General features: G+C 45.7%; 1 protein-coding gene across 1 annotated transcript in view; it reads left to right on the top strand.

Annotated features, from left to right (window-relative positions):
- Positions 1-27,650, top strand: part of ZFHX3 (zinc finger homeobox 3) — a 263,420-nt gene that overhangs the window by 87,968 nt on the left and 147,802 nt on the right. The window contains exon 3 of the mRNA XM_063109662.1: positions 23,050-25,808. Within this exon, the coding sequence (XP_062965732.1) occupies positions 23,096-25,808 (2,713 nt within the window). The 5' untranslated portion in view covers positions 23,050-23,095. The remainder of the gene's footprint in view (positions 1-23,049; positions 25,809-27,650) is intronic.

The following is a 27,650-nucleotide window of genomic DNA, read 5'->3' as shown; positions in this document are numbered from 1 at the left end:
ACAAACCAAGGTGGTGCGGTTTCTTAAATGTGTTACAACAAATGGATGTCAGCCCAAGGAGCCCTGAGCAGCCCCCCTCCATCAATAAAACCCCATAATTATCACATGGCGGGCTCTGAGGAGGAAATCTGAACGCCCTAAGTGTCTGTCGGTTGTACTTCCGTCCTCCTTTCCTGAAGTTGAGGGTAGGGCAGGGTGGGGAAGGACAGTCTGTTCTCAGAGGCTCCAGGAGAGCTGCTTCACCCAGGACAGGCCTGGGAGTGCTTTCCCCAGGAAGGAGCATGTTAATAATAGTGGGGTGAGGCCTGCTTTTTGGTGTTGAGCAAAAGGGTGGGAGTTTGGGGGGAGAGGGATGTTTAAAATGGAAGACCTTGAAATGGCAAATCTTTATTAGTTTTGTAAACAGCTTTAAGAAGCTCTGGGAGCATCTTGCAGGGACCCTGCAATTATCATAATAAACAGTTTTATCATCTGCTTGGCAATCAATATTGTGGCTTATGCTGCTTTAGTATCTCAGTGGTATTGATTACCTTAACAACTGTGCTGCGGTCAGCTTCCATTAACCCCTGCTCTACCAGCAGGGCCTGTGCCTTCCATGGTTGGATGGAAGAATGCTCTGGTCACAGCCCAAGCAAGTGCTGGAATTTGACAGTTGGCCAGTGAGTCAAACACAGCTTTTATCTCAAAGCGCCCAGGAGAAGGAAGAGTTTTAAACAGGGAATCTGGAAGCAAATGCAACTTTTTAAAGGCATCTTTATTATTATTATTTTTTTTTTGTGGAGACAGTGTATAAAGCAATTACAGCAGTGGAGTTTCAACTGTGACTCAGGAATTTGAATGTTAAGAGAGAAAATTCTGTTTCTTCCCTGCCTTGGGTCTGTCTACTGTTTCTCTCAACTCCACCTCCACCCTCGCTGGAGGAAAAATTGATGTGTATGGAATTGAATTGAGGACTAGAGCTCTCATGCCTTTACGCAACGGCATTCCTGGGACTTTTCTCACATTTGTTTTGTGATCCACATTTTACTTTTAGAGGAAAATCACTTATTTGGGGACATCTAGTTCTAGGATTCAGGTTCCCCTAGACCAGTGAGTGTCTGAAGTTACACAGTTGATCATAAGATGACAGAAAGCTGGAGATAGATTTTGGTGCCACCTGAGATCATATCACCCTTACTGGATGTCCCATCTCTGGTCTGGTTAATGTTTACATTCCCCTTTTTTCCTGATGAAATGAAGGTGACAAGGACAGTTTGCTCTAGGAGAGCAGCTGGAGTCTAGTCCCGAGACCAAGCCAGTAGGCAGACTACCATTTAGGGATTAGATAGTATCAGTTAGAAACTTTTGGGACAAGATCTTGCCATTGGAGTCATGGTGGTGATAGTGGTGGTGTGTGTGGGCTTTCTGTGGTGTTTTTTTTTCTTTTAATTGTTTTATTTTGGTTTGTTTTAAATGAGTGATTCGTATGTGTGTATGTGTTTGTGTATATGTAGATATATATACACACATATACTTATATATAGATACATATATACAATATATACATACATACATATACAAATATATAATATATTTATAAATTCTGTTGCAGCTGGGGTGAGCTTGCACACAATGGTGAGGCCTAACCCCTATGACCCAGCTTCACTGATGACTAGCCTAGGGGTCCTCAGCATTGAAGACCTGACAACATAGGTGCTGTTCAGTCTGAGTGACACTGACCGATAATAGGAAGCCATCTACCACATCTCACGAGTGAATTTTTGAAGTTTATGAACACAAGTTCCATGGAATCATTGGGGGATGGAACGGGAGGAGGTAGTAGTTGGACCAGGAGGAGGTTGAATCAGATGGCAGCTGCCACCTTCCCGCCCTTCTTGCCAGGCTGTAGCCTGTGGCTTCCTCGGGGAGGGAGGCCAGCAGGTATGTGATTAGGGTGAGGGCCAAGGACTGAGCTTGGAGAAGTACAGGCAGGTGTAGGCAAGGGGGTTGTAGGTGAATGGGATCCCTCCTGCCGTGGGATTCAAGCCTCAACTGCTCAAGGGCCCATGCAAGAGAGGGTCAGGAAGCCAGGCCCTAGAGTTTGGGCAGCAAAGTGTAAGGCTATGGGCTGTAACTGGCAAGGCCAGGGTGGTGGTGGCTGCATTTGACATTGATGAGCAGGGCCTTTTTCTACACTCTGGTGGGGCTGAGCGCACCCATGGCAGTGAACAGACAGACCTGTGCAGATGGGGGAAGGGCCCCAGGGAGTCATGGTGTGTCTCCTCCGTCCTGAGGGGAAGCTGGGGGAAATCTACGTGTGGTTGGAGTGTTTGCACAGGGCCATGGCTTAAGCAGGCCTTTCCTCTTGACCCCAGCCTATGAGGTCATCCTCCCTCCACCTGGGATGTCAAGGGATTCTGGTCACCGTTTTGTATTCTGGACCCACTCTGCCCCTCACCCATCCTCTGTCCAGACTACCTTGGTTCCAGAAATTGGAAAGTTTTATTTAGAGCATTAATACTCTTTCTCAAAATGTCACTCAGATCAATCCGTTAGGCTCAGAGGGTGCTCAGTTGTTTTGAAGTTGGGACTACTGAGTCTCATGGTTTTCCATCATGATAGGAACCAGGCTCAAAGGGCTGGGCCATCACCATGATGGGGCAGAAGGTAGACACAGAAACTGCGTCTACCTGTTGAATAAGTAACATTTGTGATGGGAATGAAGCCAGTGTCCCTCTTTCTGGTTTTACATAAATATGTGCACTTTGACTGGGTCACGATGCAGTAATACTGCGGCCAAATCACCCTTTACATTACCTCGCTGTTCTTAACCTGAACTCTGCACTGACACCAGCTGTTCTGAGCTCACCGTCATTGGTGAGGAGCTCCTAGATGTCGACAGCTTAGCACTTCTTTTGACAAACAGCTTTCTGGGCTGAGTGGGCACAGCGTTTCAGGCGGCAGTGCTGTCTGTGCAGAAGAGGGAATTTTAGAAGGAGCTGTACTCAGCCTCGTCATGACTTATGCTTTTTTATGGCCAAGGATTCTTGCTTCAGCATTTGCCGCTGTACTGGATTTGTTTTCCCGGCCCTCCGACACTCCGATCTGTGTAAAAGTTTACGACTTAATGTCGGCCCATCAAGGTTCTTGTCTGTGGAACAACTCAAGATTTGGTGTTATATGTAACTCTACTCTGCTTTTTAGGTGGGATCGGTGAAGTATCTTTTTTGGGTCTTTGGTGTACTCCTCTGCTTTTTTCTCTTACTTAGATGAAATGTAAGTTTCTGAAAGGTTTGGAAGCTTGAGGTTTTCTCCATGCAGCAAGTAGATTTCTGTCTTTATCCTTCCCATGTCTCTGAGTTGGTGACTCTCTTTGAGGGACTAATGTCTTCACAGAGAAAAGAACCCTGGAGTAGAAACCTGGATACCAGGTCTTGGACTTTGCTCTTGCTACTAACCAGCTGTGTGACCTTGAGAAAGAAATGACTCATAGACGTCACCATAATGTCTGAATTTTTTTAAAATCTGCAAAATCCGAAGTATGATTCCTATTTAGTCTATTTAAAAAGATTGTTGGAGGTCAAATGAATATGAGTGTTTGAAAATGTATGAAGCATTGTATAAATCGAAGGAGGGTTATTTGTTCCTTAGGAGGTTGGTGCTGGATGTAACTGTGCTCTTGGTCAAATATTGGTGCTACTGTGAAAAAGTCTATTGCAAAGTGTATTTCCCAGGAGCCTGCAGCATGATGATGTACTGAAGTCAGAGGGAGGGTATGTCGAATGATGGGTGTGGATGGGCCCGCATATGGCAAGAAGCCCACTTAACATTGGACCATTTACCTACAGATCAGTGCTAGAGAACTGGCCCACTGGGAAGCAGCTGAGTTCAGACTTTACACAGCAATTAAAGTGACTTATAAAACACCATGCTGAGATGAAAGACAGTAAGCTCAAAAACAATGGGTTGGTAAACATCTTCTAATTTTGTAAACTTACTGAAGGTGCTAAAAATATTTTTTTAACTATTAAATCAGAAAGTGGAGTCTTTTAACTTATCAATGGATGCATTTTTTCTTTTTCTTTTCCTTTTATTGGCTGCTGGCCAGTATGGGCATTCGAACTCTACCTAGACTTTAGTGTTATAACCTTGTGGTCTAATCAATGGATGCATTTTTTTCTCAATCAGATTTTGGCTTAAAGCTCTAAATCAAGCTCTTCTGTAATCTTAGGCTTGTTAACATTTGTATACAGGTTCATTTTTGCTCAATAATGATAGTGATTGTTACCACTTATAAATGTGTCGGGTGCTGTGTCCAAGGTGTGATGCATATCATCTCTTCTTGAATTCTTCCAAATGTTAGCAGCGTGGTGGGGTTTGGCACCTTCTAAAAGTGAGAAAAGGGGTGGAGTCAGCAGGTGCTGATTTTTGGAAGTGAGCTTTAGGGATAGCTGGAAGCTGAGGAAGGAAAGCTCTTTCAACGAAAGGAGAACCCATATTTCTTTGAAAAAAGGCTTGGTTTGCCGTGAACATGTCAACTCAAGACTGAGTCGTTTGTCTCTGGCCAGTGCTGTTCTTTCAGAAGATGTCCCTGATGGCTGATGGTAACTTATTATTGTGTAAAAGTAGAGAGAATAATACAGTGAACCCTCCCATAGCTTCAACATCTAGACTTAACAATTAACTTTTTGCTAGATTTGTTTAATCTTTTCTGTTCATTGCTAAAATATTTTAAAGCCAATCAAAGATATCATGATGCTTTATCACTTTCTTATATAAACATAATATCATTAGACCCTAAGAAAATTGACAAGTTCTTAACATCATCTGATCCAAGTCATGATTCAAACTTATCTGATTATCCCCAAAATAGCTTTTTATAGTTGGTTGGTTAGAATGGGTATCCAAATGAAGTCTGCATGGTGCATTTGGTTGTTTGGTTCTTAGGTCCCTTTTAATCTAGAACAGTATTCCCTTCACTCCCCCCACCCACACCCCCACACGTGCTCCCACCCACCCAGCCTGCCCATGCCAGCTCCATGTGGTACAAAGAGCACTGTCAGTGGCATGTGAAAATACCCAGGTCCTTTTCCAAGCTCTGTCACTGACCTTTGGCAAAGCACCAACACCCTCTCACGTAACTATTCTTGCCTATCAAAGGAAGCAGTGAGACTAGATGGCCTCAAACACGAGCATCTTCAGTACCTCCCCAAGGAGATCAGGGAGACAGGCTTTCAGGCCCATCTTGCTGCCAATCTTATCCCACTTTTGGCAATTGAGAGACGATTGGAGCTAAACAATCCTGATCGATTGACTCCTTCTTTTTATCTTGGACATTGTGAATAGTTTACCTAACACAAGGTTAGTGTGCTTTTCTTCTTGACTTTTAGAAAGCTTAGAGCCAAATGATGGCTCGATGTGTAGGGTAATTGTGTACTCATTTCAAGCTTCATTTTTGGCTCACATTTTCCTCTACTCTTGTTTCTCCTTTCGTCTTTTTCGCTGGCCTCGATCTGTGCTGTGATGTTGTATTGTATATTCTTATGAGCAGCGTCAGTACATAACCATGTGCTGAGTACTCTCGTGTGCCTTAATCAGGTCTGTAAACTCGCTGAGGCTAGGGTTCGTGTCTTACGTTTGCTTTGCTGAGCCACAGGTAAGGTGCTCAGTAAAAACTGATAGATTTTGGTTTGACACATTGTCATCACGTATGCATTTAAAATTTTCCATTTTAGCGATAAGGAGTTGTTTGGGGCAGTATTAATTTCACAGCAGTGGCCTGGTTCTTTTCTGATCCACATTTTCTATGGCAAAATGGCCAGTGGAGGTCTGTTGAGCCAGATGGCTGGAGGTGTTTTTTGGTAGAACTAGTCTTCTTGAGTAGCTCCTTGATGTTTTTTTCATAGGCCTTTGGTGAGTGAAGCAATATTTGTTGGACAAACAGTTAGAGGGGATCTTAACTGCTAAAACAGTAACATTCTACACATTCCGAAGAAAAGTTCACCCAGGGTTCCAGCCTTGGACACAAGGAGCGCTGTTATTGAGGAATTGAGGAATATTGGGGCTGAATTAGAATCTATCATCTGCTTAATCTGGAAAAAACATAGACGAGTCAAGCAGATGTGCTTCATCTTAAGACTCAAGTGTGAGCCCTTGTGTTGACTCAGCCTTCCTTTGCTGCTTGTGGGTCTGGGCTGACCCCCAGTGAGGCATTGGTACCAATGGGCTCTCACCCTTACCTTCCTGGGCCTAAATCTCCTCATGTATCCTGGAGAGAGAGAGAGAACATTCATCCAAGAGGGGTGGGTGAGGACCTGAGTTTGTTTACATTGAGCATCTTGCACAGTGCCTGGCACACAGTTGGTGCTTAATAAATGGTAGGTGCCTTCAGGATCATCTCTACGAGTGGTCAGGGACATATATACAAGGGTTGCTTAGTGGCCTCCTCTTTTCTTGCTTGTTGGCACTTGGAAAGGGGTCCTTTAAGTATAGATTTTGAGGGGCTGCAGGGACTGGTTGAAAGGAATCCTGTTCTAGGTCCCTGGAAAACTCTATAGTCCACAGAGAAGAGCTGAGGTGCCCCTGCTGGTTCAAGGAGTCCTGCTGATGTTCCTCTCTCAGTCAGACTCTCTCTCAAGCCAGCAGTGTGACATTTGTCCTTTCACTTCATTTGGAGGAGAGCACTTCTGATCCTTCACTCAGTGTGGACTTACAGTCCAGAGGAAGGCAAGACCTCTGGGGGGTCCTGGGTGTGGCGAGGAAGTTGAGGCTCATGGCTTGCAAGTTTTCTTCTAATGGAATTTCCCATCACTTACGGCCCTGCTGATTTCTGATCAATGAAAATGAAATTGCATCCCCTCCTCAGAGGCTGCACGTATGCCTGCTGCTTCCAGCTGTGTCAGTTCCGGTAAAATAATCTCATCAGGCGTGCGAGAGGGTAATAGGAAATAAAAATAAAAACCCACAATTAGCAAGAGGCCTTGCAGCTGAGTAACACTTTCCATCCCAGAGACAGGAATCGGCTGGGTAGTGAATGCTTAGGAAAGAGGGTCTTTAAAGAAGGAAAAACTCTCATCCTTTCTTTCTTTCTTTTTTTCCTCACGTTCCCTCATTTCACCCCTGCCCCCATGTGCGGATAGTTTGAGTTTGAAACAGATTTTTGCTGTCCTACATCTGGGGTCAGTAGAATTTCCGTGTGACAAGCACATGCTGGTGTGGCTTTTGCTTTTCTTTGTCCCGAGTTGCCTGCAGGTAGACACCAAATGAATTGTAGGAATTCCAGCTTTTTCTGTTGACCTCTTTGGAGAGAGATTTTTCCCACTGGCCTGTCACAGGGAACCAGATGGTCGGGGGACAACCTACAGCCAAGCTAAGGTCACTGCATAGACTTCTCAGAGGTGGTTCATGTCAGTTCCTAGGCTAGATGCTTCTGCTAGAAGTCCACCAAGAACAACACCCTCCCCTCTGTGTTATTCCCCACAACTCCCAGGACGTGGCATAAGCACGAAGCTCTAAAAAAGGATGTTGTCTGGTCACGTGAAAGCTGGCCGAGTCACCTCCTTGTGGAGTGCAGTGAACATGTTGACACGCCAGCCCATCACCTTTTGATAAGCCTTGGGAACGCTGGACACTGCTTCCAGAACATTCCGCTGCTTATGTATGTGGAGGCTGTAAAGTCACGAGGCCCAGCCTGGAGAGGACCAGGGGCAAAGAAAGCAGGATGGAACACAAAGGGCAGGTAAGGATGTGGGAAACCTGTTGGATCACCTAAGAGGAGCCAGTAGAAATGAAAATCATGTCCTCTTGTCAACTCGATAGCATCAAAAGAGAAGTGCTTGTGGTAGGCCAGTTCAGTGGTTCTGGCAATTTCTCCTAGGTATTTGTGGGACAGCATGCCCTTTATCCCCTTTATCCCAGGAGGAAAATATATGCAGCTGTCAAGAAATGGTGACTTACGTGTGGATTGAGGAGGAGACCCCTGAGAGGGATTAGAACTTCTAGGGGACTGGGAGGGGGGGATCCTCAGAGCCTCAGTGTTCCCTAGTACCATAGGGTCTCAGTTTCTCAACTTACCAAACCATTTATTTTAATAGTCAAGCCACATTTTTAAATGCCGTGGACATCAGATCATTGTGACCATACCTAGTTAATAGAGGGACAGATTCTGGCACTAGGGCAGGAAGACTCTGTAATGGGGGTAGCAGTAACCCAGACACTTGTGTTGATATAGGGAATCCCAGCGGCCATATGGAGCACTGAGTCCATTTCTGCTGGTGCCTTCCAGTTTTCTCTTTTGCATGCCTGGACTCTAATAAGATCAAGCTAGTAGGAGTTTGTATTGATAGGAGGGATGCTGCGTATGTTGTAGGTACTCAATAAATATTTGTTGTGTGAATGAATAAAAATCATTAGAGCAGCCAGTGAGTTTTTGGATAAGCCTTATGCACAGGAACTTAAAACTAAGACCAGTAGGGCCAGAATCCCAGTAGCCTCTCTATTATCAAGGCCAAAGAAACTGGCCCCACTAACCAGCCAGAGTTGATACCCCCAATCTTATCATGGCTAAACATGGGAATCTTTTGGAGCTATGGGAACGGTTCATGAAATTTTCTCTTGTTTGGCACTGTCCAAGATTAGAAATGCCGGCTGAAAGTTTTGGTGGGATAAGCAGAGCTCTAGGGGTGAAAGGAGAGTGTGTGCAGCCTCAGAAAGGAAGCTGAAGTTCTTCACATTAACATGCATTTTTCATATGTTTGTACAGATAGGTTTCTCCTCTCTCTCATCTTAGACACTTAGCACAGGGTCTTGATCTACATTGATCACATTTTATGACTTGAACTGGCAATTCCTCCCCTGGGACCAGATCTAACCAGGGTGTTCAGGAAGCCATTAAGGAAAAATATGTAACCACACTCATTCCCAAACTCAATTGTTTGGTCTTAGCAGTGCTCCAATAAGAGACTTTCAAGCATAATTAATCCAAGGACTATTTAACGTGGCCTTGGTGAGTCTTTGTAGCAGCTGTGGACCCAAAAGCAGCATTTGGAGCAGCAAGAGGAGAAGGACCATCTGTGCCATTTTTTGCTGAGTTTGTTAGGGTGTAATTGTTACTCACAGTCACTTGGTTCTTCGGCAGCTTCCAGAAGGTGAAGAAGCATGAGCTCTTGGATCCTTACACTTTAAGAAGAAATTTTTCTTTGTTGTGTTGCCTAATTACCAAGGCCACTCTTTGAAGTGGCAAATGGTAAATATGTCTCAATATGTTTTTCTTGATTAAAAGTAACAGTGCAAATAATGGGCTTCGTAATTACCATGTGGGATGGAGAAGGGACAGTGAAGAACAGGACATTAGGATTAAGTTTCATCCCTCGCAATTGGGTTTCAGGCTTTGGAATTTGGAAGTCTTTCAAGCACACTCAGAGGACAGCAGCGTCTGTGCTGACCCCAGTCTATCTGGAAGCCCTCCAGGTCTGGTGATGGTTCTTGGGGCTGCTGCACTTTGCCATAAGGAGGAGAATTGAAATTGCAAATAACACCAAAAGCCTCTAGGATTTGAGAACTACCCAATATGAAATATGCTTCTCAAATCTTCTGTTTAGTAAAGTGAGTTATTTAGGAGGGAATTCTGTGATGGAATCGCTGTCTCCAGCCTGCCCTCTGACTAGGAAGTCAGGGAGAAGCTTAGTACACACAACCCAGACGGGTCTCTGCATGTGCCCAGGCAAGGCACACCTTCCACCCTTCCTGGAGAAGACCTTGTGTGTGTGGCCTTGCCTTTGCAGTGGCTGTCCCTTTTCCTTCCTGTTGGAAAAGTTATTTCTGCTAACGAGCTAGGGACCATCTGAAGAACTGGCCATGCTTGTGCTGGTGAGAGGCTGTGTGTGGGTGTGCATGTCACCCCATTAATGAGTCTTCGGAGGGCAACCCTTGTTAGTTTTGGCATGGTGCCAATTCCAGAGCCATGTGGCAGAGTGCGCTGCTGATGGTGAGCCCACCGTGTGGCTTTCTTCCTGCTCACGGGAAAACACTCCTGGTTTTAAAGGGTCATTTTGGAGATGGGTGCTGAAGGAGGCTCTCTTTCAGCCAAGGCCACCTCTCACCTCACCCTCACCGGTTTCCCCATCCTCCTGTGAATACCAGTTGGTGGAGTTATTGGAGAGGACACCTTTCCTCTATCCAGGAAGGCCAGGTGCTGGAGGTAGCTGCCACAGGAACAGAGAAAAGTGGCTGTAACGTGTTGTTCATTTGTTTTTGGATCTGTATAAAAGAAAGCTTAAGAGCCGCAGCTGCTTCTGCCTGCATTCCCAAAACTGCAAGTGCAAAGAATCTGACCAAGTTCAGTTCCTCTTGGGTTTGTGCAGCCTTGAACTGCAGCAGTTACTTCTACTATTCAAATGAATGCTCTGCTTATTAAGAACTACCTAGTAAGAATTCAGGAGCCCTAGTAGACTCATCTTTCTGTTGAAATAGTGAGCATGGCTTTGATAATCCTTTCTAAGAGGCAGAAACCCCAGGAATTCACTTTCATATAGTTCATACCTGATTCCCCTTCCCCTTTAAACAGAATTGTATTTAGGGATTTGCTGGCTTCCTTTATTTCCATTTTATTGACCAGCTATTTGAGATGGCTGGAAGGAGGGCTGCTTCTGTAGATGTCAGGCCTCCAGTAATTTTGGAATAGTAACTAGTAAGTCTAATGGTATAAATCACAAAATACTGAAATAGGTAGTGAGTCTCAGAATTAGGATTATTGAGTCTTTTGTGATTAATCGTATCTATATATATAATGTTGAGGCCAACACAGTCCCATTGATGTTATTTAAGATGTCTCCTAGAAAGAGAAAGTGTGCCGTTAATCAGGTTTTCTTACGCATACTACATACTCAGCACTGTGCTATGAGATAAACGGAAATAAAGCTGATTTTTGCCCTCTAGCAGCTTACAGCCCAGTCGTAGCAATAAAAGCAAACAAGATGAAACAAGGAGGAATTGATTTAGTGACAAACAGTATGGTGATGATGATTACTATAGGAGTACAGAGAGGAGAGAGATTTGTGGGCTTGAGTGATAGGAGAGGATTTTATTGCCTGAGTGAAACTGGAGCTTGTGGGTTTAGGGAAGAGAAAGGACATTCAAAGGGCCTGTGGCTGCACAAACAGAGCCAGAAATGCATAAGGAGGAGGAGATAATGGGCAGGAGACCCTCCTAGTTGAAAGGAAGTGAGACAAATGATTGAATAGTAGTGTAGAGGTAGATCTTAGAGTGTCTTGAAACCAGTCTGGAAAGTTTAAAGTTTTTTATCCTGGCAGTTTGTTCTTGGATGGGGAAGGCACCTGATGAACATGGCATTGGAAGGCTAGCCTAGCCTGACCTTTCTGTTTTCTGAAATCCGAGATGGTACCAAAAGTTCCTTCCAGAGAGACCAGGACTGTCAGTGAGGAGCAGTCCCTTTTGGACATGTCAAGCCATGCTGAGTTTTGAGTAATGGAAAGCTAGCCACTTACAGACATCTTGTGGTCTGCTGAAAGTATGAGACGCGTATTCAAGCGATAAGTCAGGAATGGAAATTTTTGTTTTGGGAGTCAACTCATAATTTCAGTAATTGAAACCACAGAAGTAGTTAAGGTAGTTGATGTACAAAGATAAGAGCAGAGAGCCCAGGGGAAAAAGTATGACGATGCTTAGATACTATAGGAGAACAGAGAGGAGAGAGTTCTGTGGGTCGAAATGATAGAGAACTTTTTTGAATAAGTGGAAAAGTGTACTCATGGAGAGCTGTATGAATGGGAAGAGGGCTGGCAATGTAGAGATCAGAGAGGGGGAGGGCCAGGAAAGTATGTCAGAGAAGCCAAGAGGGGAGGAGATTTGAAGGAGTGACGGTCAGCAGTTTCGAATGCAGGGGAAATTAAAGAAGTGAAAATAGACAAGGAGAAGCCAGTGACCAAGACCAGGAGGCCGCTGGTGACCTTGGGGAGAGGACCGGATCTTGGAGGCATAGGCTCTTCTAACCCATCTGCCGAGCCGTCTACCCACCTGAGGCACATGCCCACCCTCACCCGCAGGAGCCTGATCTCGTATTCCGGGGTGGGGCCTGACATCTCTGTGTATTTCCACTAAATCTCACAGTTGGTTCTGCTGCACTACAAAGCTCAGAAGTTATGGGTGCAGTACAGCTCTCTCTAATCACATAGAGGAGGCGAAGTCAGCTGGATTTAGATAGATTAATGCTGCGAAAGTGAAGCAGTGGGCCAAGTCAACATGTTTGAAGGAGTTGAGATCTGAAGGAAGGACAGAGAACATTGTTTGAACTGGTGATGGGGGCAGGTGGAACTCTCTCTGGTCCAGGAGTAGGGAGTCAAGTGGGAAGAGTCGCCAGTAAAATCCTATAAAACTTTCTCATTAACCACTAAGGAAAAGACGACACACCCTGCCGTAGAAACAACAAATTGCCATAAATATCTGCCCATGGGTTCTGTCTTAGTAGCAAAAAATGTAAGTTAAAACAAGATGCCATTTCTTGTCTGCCAAATTGGCATTAAACCAAAACAAAAACAGAGTACTACCTAGTGTTCATGAGGGTGCAGGAAAATTGGTGCTTATGTACCAGGGTGAGAGGGAATTGAGAAGGCTTTCCTGGAGGACAGTTTGGCACATGCCAGAGGATCTTTAATGTTCCTAGCTTTTAAGCCAGCAATTCTACTTCCAGAAATGTGTCCTAAGGAAATGGAGATGGAATATCATGGGTAAGAGCCTAGGTTTTAGAGTAGTAAAGGAGGTATACCTCATTTCAAAGGCTGACTAAACTAGTGTGCAACGTGTGCAAGGTACTTAGCCCTCTAAGCCTCCATTTCATCTGTAAAATGGGCTGTTGCAAGGATCAAACGAAATAATGTATTTAAAAAAATAGCACTTAGCACCATGCCTGGTTCTACTAGATGGGCAACAGTGGAGCTACTACTTGTTTTTATTATTTTGTTGTTATATGTATACAAAGATTTATGGGCATTTATTGCAGAATTCACAGTAAAATATTGGGAATTGTTTAAATGTATAGTAATAGCTTTTGGTGAAATTGTGCTAAGTCCATAGGATGTAGTATTTATGTAGTTATTAGTTCTAACTTATGAAGAATATTTACTGTCATAGGAAAAATTTCAGGCTAAATTAAGTTAAAAGGGCAGCCCACTAAGGAGCAGTGCTATCGGAGGTTGGTAAAGAAAATCTGTAATGATAGATGTGCAGAGGAGAAAAGCCTGAAAAACTATCTGCCAGTGGTTCTCCAGCTCTGTGGCTGGTAGAATTATAGGTGATTTTTACTTTAGCTATCAAGTCTTTTTGTACATATCCAGATTTTTTATAATGAACTTCTACTACTTTATGCCCAGATTGAAACTGATGGGCCAGATGGCATGTTTTTACATGGTCTCCCTGCTTTTGCTCTGCAGCCCTATAGCGAAAGCAGAGATCAGAAATGGGATCTGTCAAGTGGAACTTTGAGGAAACTGGGAGGAGATGAAAAAGTTTTGGGTGCTGGCAAAGGAAGTGTCTAAGTGTTAGTTACAGTTAGTGTGGGAAGGTATCAAGTTTAGCCAGGAAGGCACCAGGGGATGGATGAAGATTGGGGTGCATGAGCTACACACCTGCCGGGTAGGAGGGGCCGTTGATGCAGGAGAGCAGTTAAAGCTACCGTGTTTGGTGAAAGGAGGTGCTTCTTAAAGTCTAGGAGGAGATCAGTGCTTAATGGTGATTAAATCCTGGTCGAGAGCACCATTCAGGCCAGTGACGGGCAAAGGATGCTGTTGTTCTGTCTTCAGGATATGGTGGAAAGGCCTCCACGTGACTTGGGGTGGATGCTTAGGTAAGTACGATCTAAGTGCTGGGATACAAATACTGAACAGCTGGTTTATTTGCCCCAAATCCTTTTTTTAGAACAAGGCATAGTATAAATAATAGTTGGTTTGTTTTGCTTTTTATTGTATTTATGTGTTTGGTAGTTGTTATGCTGTAGCTTTACCTACATATACAGTAAACGATTTTTTTATTCCCCTGAGTACCAGCTCATCTCTTCCAGCACATGTGGAGATTGGATTCCTAGACCTGGCTTTGCTTCTGATCTCGAGACTCCCTCCTCTTCCCCTCCACGACTCCGCTGTAACCAGAATATCGTGGTGGTTGTGGATTCCCTGCAGAAGGGACTGAGCTAGCACTTTTCACTTCCAGACTGATTTATGTTCATGGTGGAAATAGCACAGATGCACTTATTAGCAAACATGAAGTCCAGGGCCTGGACGATTCTCTGGGCTTTCTGGACAATGGACCTCCTGCAGCACAAGGGACCTGTCCAAGCTCACGTGAGTTCTCTAACCTGGTCATGGTGACAGAATAATTCTTATGGCTGCTGGGAAGTTGCTACCAAGCAGATGGAATCTCACCTATTTATGGCTTAACACTTTTTGACTTATATGCAGCAGCTAGACAAATACTGTTATTGTGTGAAGTACAGAGTGGAGTTGGATATTGTTCTTCAGTGGATTCCAAGCTACACAGATGTGGGCATTGTTTCTTTGCCCCTTGAATGAGGTTTCTACTTATCTCAGAATCTGGGTTGCCTTTAGGGTTATTTTTGAGGAGGTGGGGTTAGTGAGGGGATAGTTTCTTCATTGTGTATTTTTCTCTCCAGTATGTTTTAGTCTGTAATTCACAGTGCTCAGAGCATGAGCATGTGCGCTGTTGTAGCTGCTGGAGTTCTTTTCTCTGGTGGCTGCCCTTGTCCTTTTATTTAAAACTGCTTTCTACCAAGTTAGGGAAATCTGTCTAAAGTCAGCATCATGGGTGTCTTGGGTAAATGGCTCAGTGTCATATTACTTGAAATTCTGCCAAAGTTAGAATGGCCATTTATTTGTCTTCTCCTACGGGAGGCTCTACCCAGGAACCTCTCGGCTGGAGGAAGGGAAGACCAGCTTTCTGCTCTTGTCTGTATGCACCTCCCTGTCCAGCCTCACAGCTCCTCCTTTTCATGAAGCTGTGTCAGGAATGAATGTCATAGAAAGATAAGGGCAGGTACATGAGGCTGGGTTGACTATTCATATGTATTTTTGGAGGTTCACTATGTAGGCTTGTTAGTATAGAGTTTCTTTTCCTTTGAACATAATTTCAGGGGTACAGGAAAGTTGTTAGAATAGAACAGAATTTTTGTACCCTTCATCCAGACTGTCCCTATGTTAGCGCTATCTCATATTCATTCCTCCTATATATATGTATATGTATATATGTACATGTATGTATGTATATACACACACAGATGCACACATACACATTCACACACATGTATTTTTCCCTAAGCCATTTGAAAATTGAAGCATCATTCCCTTTCACCTCTAAATATGCCAGTGTGTATGTCTTAGAAACAAAGGCATTCTCTCATATAACCATACAGCGGTTATCAAAATTAGGAAATTAACATTGATATACTACTATTAGCCTATCTGAAAACCTTATTCACATTTTGCCAGTTGTCTTAATAATGTCCTTTATAGGAAAAGAAAATCCTTGGTTATGTTATGTTCATGTGTAAGTCTCTTTAGTCTCCTTTAATCTGAAACAGTTCTTTGGTCTGTCTCTCTGTTTCATGACACTGACATTTCTGAAGAACCTAGGAATTTTGTAGACGGTCCTCAATTTGGATTGTGGTAGTGCTCCCTCATGATTGGATTCAGATTTTGCAATTTTTGGCAGGCATACCAGGAAAGAGAGGTGATGTGGGAAGGAAGATGGGTTCTCAGTGCATCCTCTCAGGGTCTCGTTATTGGCAGTGGGAACTTTGATCACTTGATTAAGGTGGTCTCTGCCAGGTTTCTCCACTGTAAAGTTACTATTTTCCCTTCTGTAATTAATCAGTATCTGTGAGGGATACCTTGAAACTGTAAGTATCCGGTTAGTATGCAAACTTTCATCCAGTAGTTTTAGTATCCATTGATTCTTTCCTGAGTGGAGGATTATCATTATGGTGATGCTTACTAAGTGGTGATTTTCTAACTCCATAATTTCTTCTACATTTATTAGTTGTGTTTCTACCCTAAGAAAGAACTTTCCCTTATCCCCTATTTATTTTTTTCTTTATAAAGGTATGGAATTATGGAATCTTATTTTATATATTGGGTTGCAATCCTTTACTCATTTAATTTCCTTGCTCAAATTGTCCCACATGTGGCCAGGAGGAGCCTCTCCAACCTGCTTCTGGTCATTCTGGCACATCCTCCTCATTCTTTGAGCACAAGAAGATGGTCCAAGCTCATCTTGTATTCTCCCTGCCCCAGCCCCCAAATTGGCCATTTCTCCAAGGAGCCCTTGTTCAGTTTGGTGGAGAATGGTTATACCAGACATTTCTTAAACTAAGAGAGAAAGAAAAGGAATGTGTTCAGGGATCATCTTTTTTCCTCTCAAAGTATTATTTCTCCCATTACCTTAATTTCTTGCACTTTTTTATTAAGCACCTATTGCATCTGATATGGAGGATACAGAGATGAGTGGCACATGGAACCTGATCTCATGCTGCCCACAGCTTAGTGACATAGATAGACAAATCCATGAATAATCACAGCAGTGTGAAACCCCCCAAATTGCAAAGTGTCCATGTGCAAAAGGAGGAGAAGGTTAAAGCTGGCTGAGCAATCTGATCACCTAGAAATGAAGAGAATCTTTACCTTTCAAAGGCTGCCTGATAGAAGGAACCTCCTGGTCACAGCAAAATCCCCTTCTCCACTTGCAAGACCAGGGAGTACGGTATTTCACAGCATAAACATTCCATTTGGGAACTTTGATAATCTTGAGAAAGATTTGCATTCGTGTTAAACTAAACTCTAATTTCTTATGAATTCCCTCCATTACTTCTAGTCCACACCTGAAGCTAGGTAGAGAACACGTAGCTAATCCTCCTCGTATGTGGCAGGCATTGTTTCGTGTCATTGAGGATAGTTGTCTCGTCCTGCTATGGGGCTTCTCTTTTCTGCACCTTTGAGCTGTTCATGGTGAGCCATTCTGACAATGCTCCAGTTTGTTTGTCAATATCCTTCTTACCACATTCCCCCGAGTGGATCACAACATTTTTCATGCAGACAGAGAAAATGATTGGGCTGTGCACCTGCTGAGTTCCAACAGGTATAGAGTACTCCTGTTGTCAAAGGTCACATTACATCCTTGGCCGCCTTCTCAGGTTTGGGCTTCTGCTGAATTTGTAGTCAAGTAAAACCTCTAGGTTTTTGTTTTCTTTTTGCATAAACTCTTACTGATCCAAGTCTCTTCCATCCTCTGTTGGTTTAGCTGATTGCCTGAACTTAAATACAGGGCTCCACATTTATTTTTCTACAGTTTTGTCTTGTTTGGGCCTGTTGTCCGAACTTGTCAAGATCTTTTCTTCAGTCTTGATTCTACCACTTAGCATATTAGTTACTCCTCTTAGCTTATGTGCTGTACAAATTGATGTATATGCCTGGTCTTGTTCCTCAAGTTGTTGATTTAAATGAACAGAACAGAGATGAGATAGAGCCCTGCGGTATGTCACTAGAGAGCAGACCTCAGAGTTGACACTTGAGGTAATGGCATCAACCAGCTATAAAATCGGCCAGGCTTTATTAACTGAAAGACATTTTGCTATCCTGGATATAAAGAAATGATAAATTTTGGAATGCCGTATTAAAATCAAATAAAGTATTTTTTTACTGCATTTCTCAGATCAGTGAGTCTGAGGGAGGCTTTTTCTTTCAGTTTATTTTATGTGAGTTTTCTTACTGGACCTACAGCTGGTGGCTAATTTCTCAGGATCACCTCCCCCCCCCCCCACCTCCAAATGCTTTTGCAGCAACTTGAGTCTGTTCTAAAATTATGAAGAACTTGCAATATGTAATCGACAACACATCCTTTAATTCTAATATCACCATTTTATCCAAAATGATGCAAATACACCATTCTTTCCCCTTCTCTTGCTTTATATTACTTCTGAGTGCTTTTACCACTTCATGTTGTTTGTTTGTCGTCTCTCTCCCACAAGAATGTAGGCTGAGACCTGTTTATCATTGATTCCCTAGCATCTGACACATAGTAGGTTCACAGTAAATATTGAATGAATGAGTGAATGAATACATTTCCCAATCTATAGTTTCTGGAATCCACCTTTATTCCTTTTTTAAAAATCCAAATATTGGGCCTTCTTTCCAATTCTTTGCAACAGCTTCCCTTACTATTCCCTCTCAGCTATCTGAAGATACCCACACAAGGAAGTCCACTTGGAAGGCTGGCCAGTTGGCTCATTTGGTTAGAATGCAGCCTTGTAACAAACACCAAGGTCAAGAGTTTGGATCTCCATACTGGCCAGCTGCCAAAAAAAAAAAAAATTCCACTTGGAACTCTCTCCTCCCCATCACTCCCATGCAGGAGAAGAGCAATTTGGATGAATTGGCAGTGTTCTTTCTCATTAGCAGTGCTGGCATCTAGTGACCTTAGGACAGTCCCTGGCTACCTAAAGATTGAATGCAAATGTTGGATGTAGGGATGTACTGGTGTTCTCTTTGAGAAATAGACATTAAAGAACATAGTAGAGTGGCTAAGAGCACAAAGTCCACAGCCAGACTGTCTGGTTTTGTCATTTAGGCCGTGTCACTTTGGGCAACCTCATTTTTCCCATCTTTAAAGTGGGGATAGAAATAGCAGTCATCTCACGGAGTGATTATGAGGATCAAGGTAATGCCATACCCACAGGCCTTAACACAATGTCTAACTCAATAAGTGATGGCTTCCACTGTGATGGTTTAAATTTTTAAAAGCTTTGGGAAGTAAAGGCACAAAAGAGGAAATGAAGTCACCATAACCTCATCCCCTAGAAATTACCATTTACAAATGTTGATGTAAATCTCCTGTATTTTCATATGCATCTCTATTATGTGCTTCATTCATTTCGCATCTGTGTGATCTTTTCCCCAAGCCTGTAAATACTTTTTTAAAAAGAATCATTTTTCTAACAACATATGGAGCTCTATGCACTATAATTTAGAGTCCCTGTTTTTGCCTGATTATTTCCATCTTTTTTTCCCCCCCTGTTATAAATGTTGTGACCAATCATCTTATCTCCATGCATCTCTTGGGTTGTTTCCTTCAGATAAATTCCTAGAATGGGGGAATTGGTGAGTCGAAGGGCATGTGCATTTTTGAGGCTTTTGATAGATACTGTGGGTCTCCTGCAGGGAGGTGGTGCCTGCTGACCCTCCCTGCAGCAGAGCAGGGGACCACCCTTGCCTGCTGGCTGACGTCTCTGGTGATGCCCTGTGGGTTATTCATGGAGGCAACAGTTTCTCGCTGTCTCTATTCTCTTTGTTTTTCTTTCCTTCCCCTTTTGTTTCCCTTCTTGGTTTTCTGCCAAACAGCCTCTTGTGAAAGGACCGCCTAATTAACCCTGTGCTAATTAACAATTTAAAATTACACAGAGTGACTGTTCATGTTTAATTCTCTGGGAGCTGGAGCAACAGCAGGAGCCCACTCCCCTTCCCCGTAACCGCATCCCCCCACCCCAGCTTCCCCGTAACTGTTGCGTTTTACCCAGTTCCGTCTCTCTAAAGAAATATGACAAAGCTGTCGTGGCACATCTTTTTAAAGAGGGAGATAGGTGCCTTGGTTAATGGGATCCACAGGGTAACACGGTGGAGTTTTCTCATTTTAAACAATCTTTGAAAAGTAAAGATTGACATTTGCAAAGATGCAGTAGGTTTTACAGGTGGGTAACTCTAATTTGGGGGAGGAAGTGAGGTGGGGGGTTCTTGATGAAAGTGTTGGAACTTTTCTGTAGAAAGATAACCTCTCAAATGGCAGATACAAGTGCTAAGCAGAGAAAGCGAGCGAGAGAGAGTGAGCTCACACTAGATCACTCCTATATCTTCTCTTTAATATTCTTATTGGAGAGATGTGCTCTATTAAAACCCTAATTGAATTATTAAACAAAACGCATTGAGTACAATATTGGGGATCGTTTAATGGGAATTTGGGGGTGTAACCAGCAAAAGAGAAGCAGATTTCAGGAAGGGTTGAGGGTTGTGTGTTTGTGTATGAGCTGGCTGGGGTGTGAGTGAAGGACAGTGAAGAGGCACAGAACCTAGGGGGCCCTGGAGAGAGGCATGGGCTGGCGGGGCTACCTATGAAAGCGCAGGGACCCTCTGGGTTCCCAGGCTGCCCTCTGTAACTGAAGATCATTGATTTTACGGGAAACTATGTTTACAGACAGAGTGCTGATCGACCTGCCGGGTTGACTTCTGCCTCCTTAAGTAAGAACTACCTTTCTCTTATTGACTGGCTGATAAACAGAGCAGGAGGCGGCAGGCTGGGTAGGAGAGTGGTACATGCTCCGAGGTCCTTGAACTGCATGATTGGGCAGGTTGAAGAGATTTCTTCATCTCTTGGTTCTAGTCTCCTCCTGTCCCTCCCCATCCCTGCACCTTTCAGGGAATTGTGGGGGAGCCTAAGACTGACCTTCCTGGGATACCTAGCAATAGTACCAAGTGCAGATGAGTTGGCAGTCTGGTGAAGACGGGAAGCCAGGAAGCAAGCTCCCTGGGGGTGGGGTGAAAATGCAGATTCTGATGGGAGGAGGCAGGAGTCTGCATTTCTCACAAGCTCCCCCGCTGAGGACGATGCTGATAGTCCATGAGCCACACTTGGTTTGGCAGGGTAGTGAGAGGCTTTGCTTGTCATGGTCAGTGTGCTTGGAAAGGAAGCCCAGAACAGGCAGCTTGGATCCTGCAGAGGGATCCTCCTTCCTCACCTGAGTCTTAATGGGCCATCGCCCCCTGTGAATGAGTGGGCTCTAGTATCACCACCACGAGGTCTTCTGCCTTTCAGAGGTGGTCACAAGTCATCCTTTCTGCTTTGGAGTAGAAAACAAAGTAAGGGAGTTTTTGAAAGTCCCAGTCTGTGAGCTGGATAGTTTGTGGAGGAGGAGGAGGAGGAGGAAGAGGAAGAGCAGAGCGAGAAAAGCCCACCAATTAATTGGTAAACGCTTGCAGGTTTCTGGCCCAGCCCAGGCTGGAGAGGAGATTGGCTTTGCTGTCAATAAACAAGTCCCTGGTGCAGCATCAAAGCTGTTCTCCTTTATCAATCGTGGCCTCCCCTTCCCGCATGTTCCTGTAACTTACCAAGCATTTATGACATTGATTTTACAATCGGGCTGTTAACCCTCCCGCCCCTTCAGGCCTGCCAGCCTTTTTGGCTCGAGCTGTCAATCAGATGTCGTCCAGCCAATCAGGAGCAGTCTTACAAAGAGCCACCCTGGATTCTCACCTGTTTCCCGACTGAGCCTTGTTAGAAAGACCCATTGCATTTGCTGTTTGGTTCAGTTTACTGTAGTCATCTCTGTATCAGATGATTATGTCTTTTCTAAGGCATATGAAACTTTGTTGTCATGAAGTCTGAGATTATAAAGTGAGAGATGGGGTGTGTGTGTGTGCATGTGTGTTTTAAACAAATCATAGCACATTCTTCCAAAAAGTTATTTCTCCTGAGATTTCTGGTAAACCTGCCTTCCTCGTCTTTTCCCGAGGGGGAGCTGTTGTCTCACCATGCAGTCTAGAATCAAGAAATGAAAGAAAGAGATGGGGGTTGGGAGGAAGGAGACCAAACCCAGCCAAACCTTCATCCTCTGTGTATGAATGAGATGGAGGTAGAGAAGTGGCCAAGCATCCTCCAGGAAGGAGTAGCAGGGGAAGGGTGGCCAGGGATCTGCAGGCAACAGATCAGGGTTGTGCAAGGAGCTGAATTGCCTGCAGGAGCAGTGCAGGGATGGATTAAAATGCCCCTGCAATGGTGTTGCCACAGGAGCAGAGCAGCCGGTGATCTGATGTCTCCCTCCCCAGGGACGTGAGGTCTCAGAGGGCAAATTCAGCTCAGTGGCATTTTGGAATCGGAAACGGAAAAGCCCCAGGGCTGAAGGACAGCTGCTCGGGTAGCAACTAATAACTAAGAGGCAGGTGTGGAACCGGGGCTCGCAGAGCCCAGCTGCCCTCTCAGCGGCTTGCTGCTAAGATCCTTGATAGCAAAAAACACCAAGCACGTGGTGGATGGGCTCCCTCCAGGCAGGGCAAGCTAGACGCTGTTGGAGGGGGAGTTAGCACCTTGAGAGTCTCACCGATTCTTACTGAAAATATCAAGTTCACTGTTTGCACTTACATATTTTTAGTCTGAAGCCAGCCGAGTCACAAGCAAGGGAGCTCTACTGGTTGGGGTGGAGGAGATGGGAATTTTGGGACCTGTCTTCTCTTGTGTTTCTCAGTGGCCAGTGTGGCACTGTACCTGTTTTGAGATTTAGCCCCCTGGTTTTACTGCTTGTAAACTGGGACTGATGCTTCCCAGACCTGGATGTAACCACTGGCCCTCTAGGGTACTCTGCAGAGGGTGTCTGGGCCTGCACACCTGCTCTCTGAGCCTTGCAGTCCTCAGGCACCTTCTTTGAGCTCCTCAAACCAGAAACATGGTCCATAAAAGCAACAGCAGCAACTTCTCCTCTGAATCCGTGAGCACATCCCAGTTTACATCCTTTTTCTGGGGGCACTAAACCTTCCTCCTCTTGTCCCTCCCCAGTGTTCCCCTGGCCCAGACGGTGCAGGCAGCCAGGGATGACTTTGTGTTGGCCATCTCTACACGGTAGGGCTGTGGTCCTGCCATCTCTTTGGAGGCTGGAGAGATGACGCAGCCCCCTTTCATGGTGGCTTGAAGCTGTGCTGGCAAAGAATGGAAATTCAAGCTTGTCTCCAACAGTGTGAAGTCAAAGAAGAGTGCTCCTGATCCCCTTGTCCCAGGCCCCCCGCTCATGCCATGGACCCGGCTGCAAGTCCCACAGGCGCTGCTCGTGCTGGGCGGTGTGGGGCGGTGTACCCAGGCCCGCCTCCGCCGTGCGTTCTCTGTGTTGTGGGTGCGGACAGAGCCTCTGCGGGTGCTGCATGCGTGCGGGACCTTAGCCTCAGCCCTCCTAACCTCTTTCCTTTCTCTTTCTCTTCCCCCTCTCTCCCTCCTCCCCCCCTTGCCTCCGCTCTTCAGGTCCGATCCGTACTGGGTGCAATGAAAGCTCCACGCAGGCCTTACCATGGAAGGCTGTGACTCGCCCGTCGTCTCGGGGAAGGACAATGGGTGCAGTATCCCTCAGCACCAGCAATGGACTGAACTCAACAGCACCCACCTCCCTGACAAACCCAGTAGCATGGAGCAGCCCGCAGGCGAGAGCCACGGGCCCCTGGACGGCCTGAGGGCCCCCTTCAATGAGCGCCTGGCGGAGAGCAGCACCCCGGCCGGGCCCCCCGCCGAGCCGGCCAGCAAGGAGGTCAGCTGCAACGAGTGCGCCGCCTCCTTTGCCAGCCTGCAGACCTACATGGAGCACCACTGCCCCAGCGCGCGCCCCCCGCCGCCCCTGAGAGAGGAGAGTGCCAGCGACAGCAGTGAGGAGGGGGACGAGGAGAGCGACGTGGAGAACCTGGCCGGGGAGATCGTGTACCAGCCGGACGGCTCAGCCTACATTGTGGAGAGCCTGAGCCAGCTGGCCCAGGGCGGGGGCGCCAGCAGCGGCAGCGGGCCCCTCCCTTCGCTCTTCCCCAGCTCGCTCCCCGGGGCAGGGGGCAAGCAAGGGGACCCCTCCCGTGCTGCAGCAGTCTACCCGCAGATCATCAACACGTTCCACATAGCCTCATCCTTCGGGAAATGGTTTGAGGGCCCAGACCAGGCTTTCCCGAATACCTCAGCCCTGGCGGGGCTCAGCCCCGTCCTGCACAGCTTCCGCGTTTTCGACGTGCGACACAAAAGCAACAAGGATTACCTGAACAGCGACGGTTCTGCCAAAAGCTCCTGCGTATCCAAAGATGTTCCCAACAATGTGGACCTGTCCAAATTCGATGGCTTTGTGCTCTACGGCAAGAGGAAGCCCATCCTGATGTGTTTCTTGTGCAAACTCTCCTTCGGGTACGTCCGTTCGTTTGTGACCCACGCGGTGCACGACCATCGAATGACCCTGAGCGAGGACGAGCGGAAAATTCTTAGCAATAAGAACATCTCCGCTATCATCCAAGGGATTGGCAAAGACAAGGAACCCCTTGTAAGTTTTCTGGAACCAAAAAACAAAAACTTTCAACACCCTTTAGTTTCCACAGCTAACCTCATAGGCCCCGGACACAGTTTTTATGGTAAATTTAGTGGCATTCGAATGGAAGGGGAGGAGGCTCTTGCAGCCGGCTCTGCTGCTGGCCCTGAGCAGCCCCAGGCTGGTGTCTTGACCCCCAGCACCCTCTTGAACCTTGGCGGGCTCACCAGCTCGGTCCTGAAGACCCCCATTACCTCAGTCCCCCTGGGGCCTCTGGCTTCCAGTCCTACCAAATCCTCAGAGGGCAAGGACTCCGGGGCAGCAGAAGGAGAGAAGCAAGAAGCGGGTGACCCGGATTGCTTCTCCGAGAAAGCAGAGCCGGCCGAGGAGGAGGCGGAAGAGGAGGAGGAGGAAGAAGAGGTGGAGGAGGAGGAGGAGGAGGAAGAAGAGGAAGAGGAAGAAGAGGAGGAGGAAGAGGGTTGCAAAGGACTCTTTCCAAGTGAGCTGGATGATGAACTGGAGGACAGGCCCCCAGAGGAGTCAGGGGCCACAGCAGGTAGTAGCAGCAAAAAGGACCTTGCTCTCTCAAACCAAAGCATTTCTAACTCCCCCTTAATGCCTAACGTGCTCCAGACCTTGTCGAGGGGCACAGCTTCTACTAGTTCTAATTCTGCTTCTTCCTTTGTTGTCTTTGATGGTGCGAACAGGAGGAATCGTTTAAGCTTTAACAGTGAGGGCATCAGGGCCAATGTGGCAGAGGGCGGCAGGAGGCTGGACTTCGCTGACGAAAGTGCCAATAAAGACAATGCCACAGCACCAGAACCAAATGAAAGCACAGAGGGCGACGATGGGGGCTTCATCCCCCATCACCAGCACGCTGGCTCCCTCTGCGAGCTTGGGGTTGGGGAGTGCCCCTCGGGGAGTGGTGTGGAGTGCCCCAAATGTGACACGGTCCTGGGCTCTTCCCGCTCGCTGGGTGGCCACATGACCATGATGCATTCTCGTAACTCGTGTAAGACACTCAAGTGCCCCAAGTGCAACTGGCACTATAAGTACCAGCAGACGCTGGAGGCACACATGAAGGAGAAGCACCCGGAGCCAGGGGGCTCCTGTGTCTACTGCAAAAGTGGGCAGCCCCACCCCCGGTTGGCACGAGGCGAGAGCTACACGTGTGGTTACAAGCCTTTCCGCTGCGAGGTGTGTAACTACTCCACAACTACCAAAGGCAACCTCAGTATTCATATGCAGTCTGACAAGCATCTCAACAACATGCAGAACCTGCAGAACGGAGGGGGGGAGCAGGTCTTCAGCCACACTGCCGGGGCGGCGGCAGCTGCAGCGGCCGCGGCAGCCGCAGCAGCCAATATCAGTAGCTCCTGCGGGGCCCCCTCACCCACCAAACCAAAAACCAAGCCCACCTGGCGGTGTGAGGTGTGTGATTACGAGACCAACGTGGCTAGGAACCTCCGCATCCACATGACCAGTGAAAAGCACATGCACAACATGATGCTCCTGCAGCAAAACATGACCCAGATCCAGCACAACCGCCACCTGGGCCTTAGCAGCCTGCCCTCGGCCGCAGAGGCTGAGCTTTACCAGTACTACCTGGCCCAGAACATGAACCTGCCCAACCTGAAGGTGGACAGCGCTGCCCCGGATGCCCAGTTCATGATGAGTGGATTCCAGCTGGACCCCACCGCGCCCATGGCTGCCATGACACCTGCTCTAGGTGAGGACGACTACGTGTGTGTTTGTTGTAGTGATCCGAGTTTAGTCGAGTTTAATTGGGGAAAATGGAGAATAGGCTGAGCTAGTCCTTTTGATTCGGTTGATCTTTATCTTGTTGAGTTGTTTTGTGTAAACTAGAGTGTCTTACAATCAAATGTTTTTTCTCAGGAATCTTTTGAACTCTGTGTGCATATGGAAGATTTTATGCATTCAACAGAGATATGATTGTACTCTGGCTACATAGGGCTGAGATTAAAATTTAAGTGTTTCCTCTAGTTTTTGGCTTCTGGTCAACCTTCCTTTCTGTTCCCATTCTCTCTCTCTTGATTTTAAAAATCACCATAATCACTCCAAAGTTTGGGCTCCATTAAATATTTATTAAAACTTGACGGAAACTGTAGCAGGGACAGTCATCTCAATGAGAGAAACAGGGACAGTTATCTCAGTAATTTAAATAGGGACAATTATTTCAATAAGAGGGATTCAGAACCGTAGTGTACCTTAGTCACCTAACCAAAGGCTGGTTCTCTGCTGTGTTGGGAAACAGCCAGGATCTTGATGAAAGAGACATGTTCTTTTTCTTCCTTATTTTGGATGAGTCGGTGCTTAGTGTAGTTGGGAGTTAATTGGGAATTAAATTACCCTAGGGGAACCGTAATGAGTGGTGTGATACATAAAAAATGAATAAGTTGTAAAGCTGTCCGTCAAAGAAAGCTAAGTTTTAATATCAGTTACACTGTGGTTAGTTGAGCCTTTGTTGCCATGAGAAGTGACCTATGCTGTAGAGAAGATGAGTTGGCCATGTCCAGACACCAGGTCTTACAAGTTGGCTTAATATATCTAGAACAGGACCAAGAGTATAAGATTTGGATGCTGAAAATTGAGTCTTTACATGCAAAGAATCATGACCACTTTGGGGAGAGCTGCTGTAGCAAGAAAATCTACAAATCAGTTTTGTGAGAACCCGTGTGATGGTTGGGCCACTCCTGCCCTCTCTTCTTGTGCTTCAGGTGAGGTCCTGCCTGGTCTCCATTCTCCGACCTCACAGCTAATCCCTTGGGACCAGTGATGATGGCCTGAATTAAATCGTTCCCATTGCTGATGTGGGAATAAATTGTTCTCGGCAACAAAGTGTGAGCAAGTACCTTTTTCCTGGGATGGCTTAGATGAATGTTGGGGTGCCAGACCTCACCAGTTTGCGAGTCTTTTTTTTGTGTGGTGTTTTAGTGCTAATTGTTGCTGATGAGCTATATTTCAAAGCATTCAATTAGTTTTTCTTAATGTATTTGACTGTGAATCCTTGATACTTTAATCTTGCTTTCCATTTTGAAATGTTTGCTTGTTGATCGTTTATTACCAAATGATTTGAAGATGTTTTACCAGCTGGTTAATAACAGATGCATAGGGATCAGTCATCTTATTTGTTCTCGGAATGAACCATATGAATCAGGGGGTGGGCGTCACTACTCTAAGACTTTTTTTTTTTTTTTTTTTTTTAAATGGGATCAGTCATCTTATTTGTTCTCGGAATGAACCATATGCATCAGGGGGTGGGCGTCACTACTCTAAGACTTTTTTTTTTTTTTTTTTTTTAAATTAAGCCAGCAGGAATTGGTGTTTTCTAGTCTGCAGACTAACATTTTGGGAGGCAGGTCTTGGAGGAAATCAAGCATAACGTAGGTAGAATGAAGACAGAAAATGGATAGGTTTGTATTGAGTCAGATTTTTTAATTACCTTGAAAGCAGGTAACTAAGGCTTGAATTGAGAAGTAGAGAAATATTTTGCTTTTACACCAAGTGTCTGTGAAAGCAAAATATTGGGGCATCGTGCACGGTCCAGGGC

The sequence above is a fragment of the Cynocephalus volans genome, chromosome 10 (assembly GCF_027409185.1).
Source record: "Cynocephalus volans isolate mCynVol1 chromosome 10, mCynVol1.pri, whole genome shotgun sequence".
Taxonomy (NCBI): Eukaryota; Metazoa; Chordata; class Mammalia; order Dermoptera; family Cynocephalidae; genus Cynocephalus; species Cynocephalus volans.
Note: the sequence above shows the minus strand (reverse complement) of the source record. Positions and strands in the feature narration are given on the sequence as shown.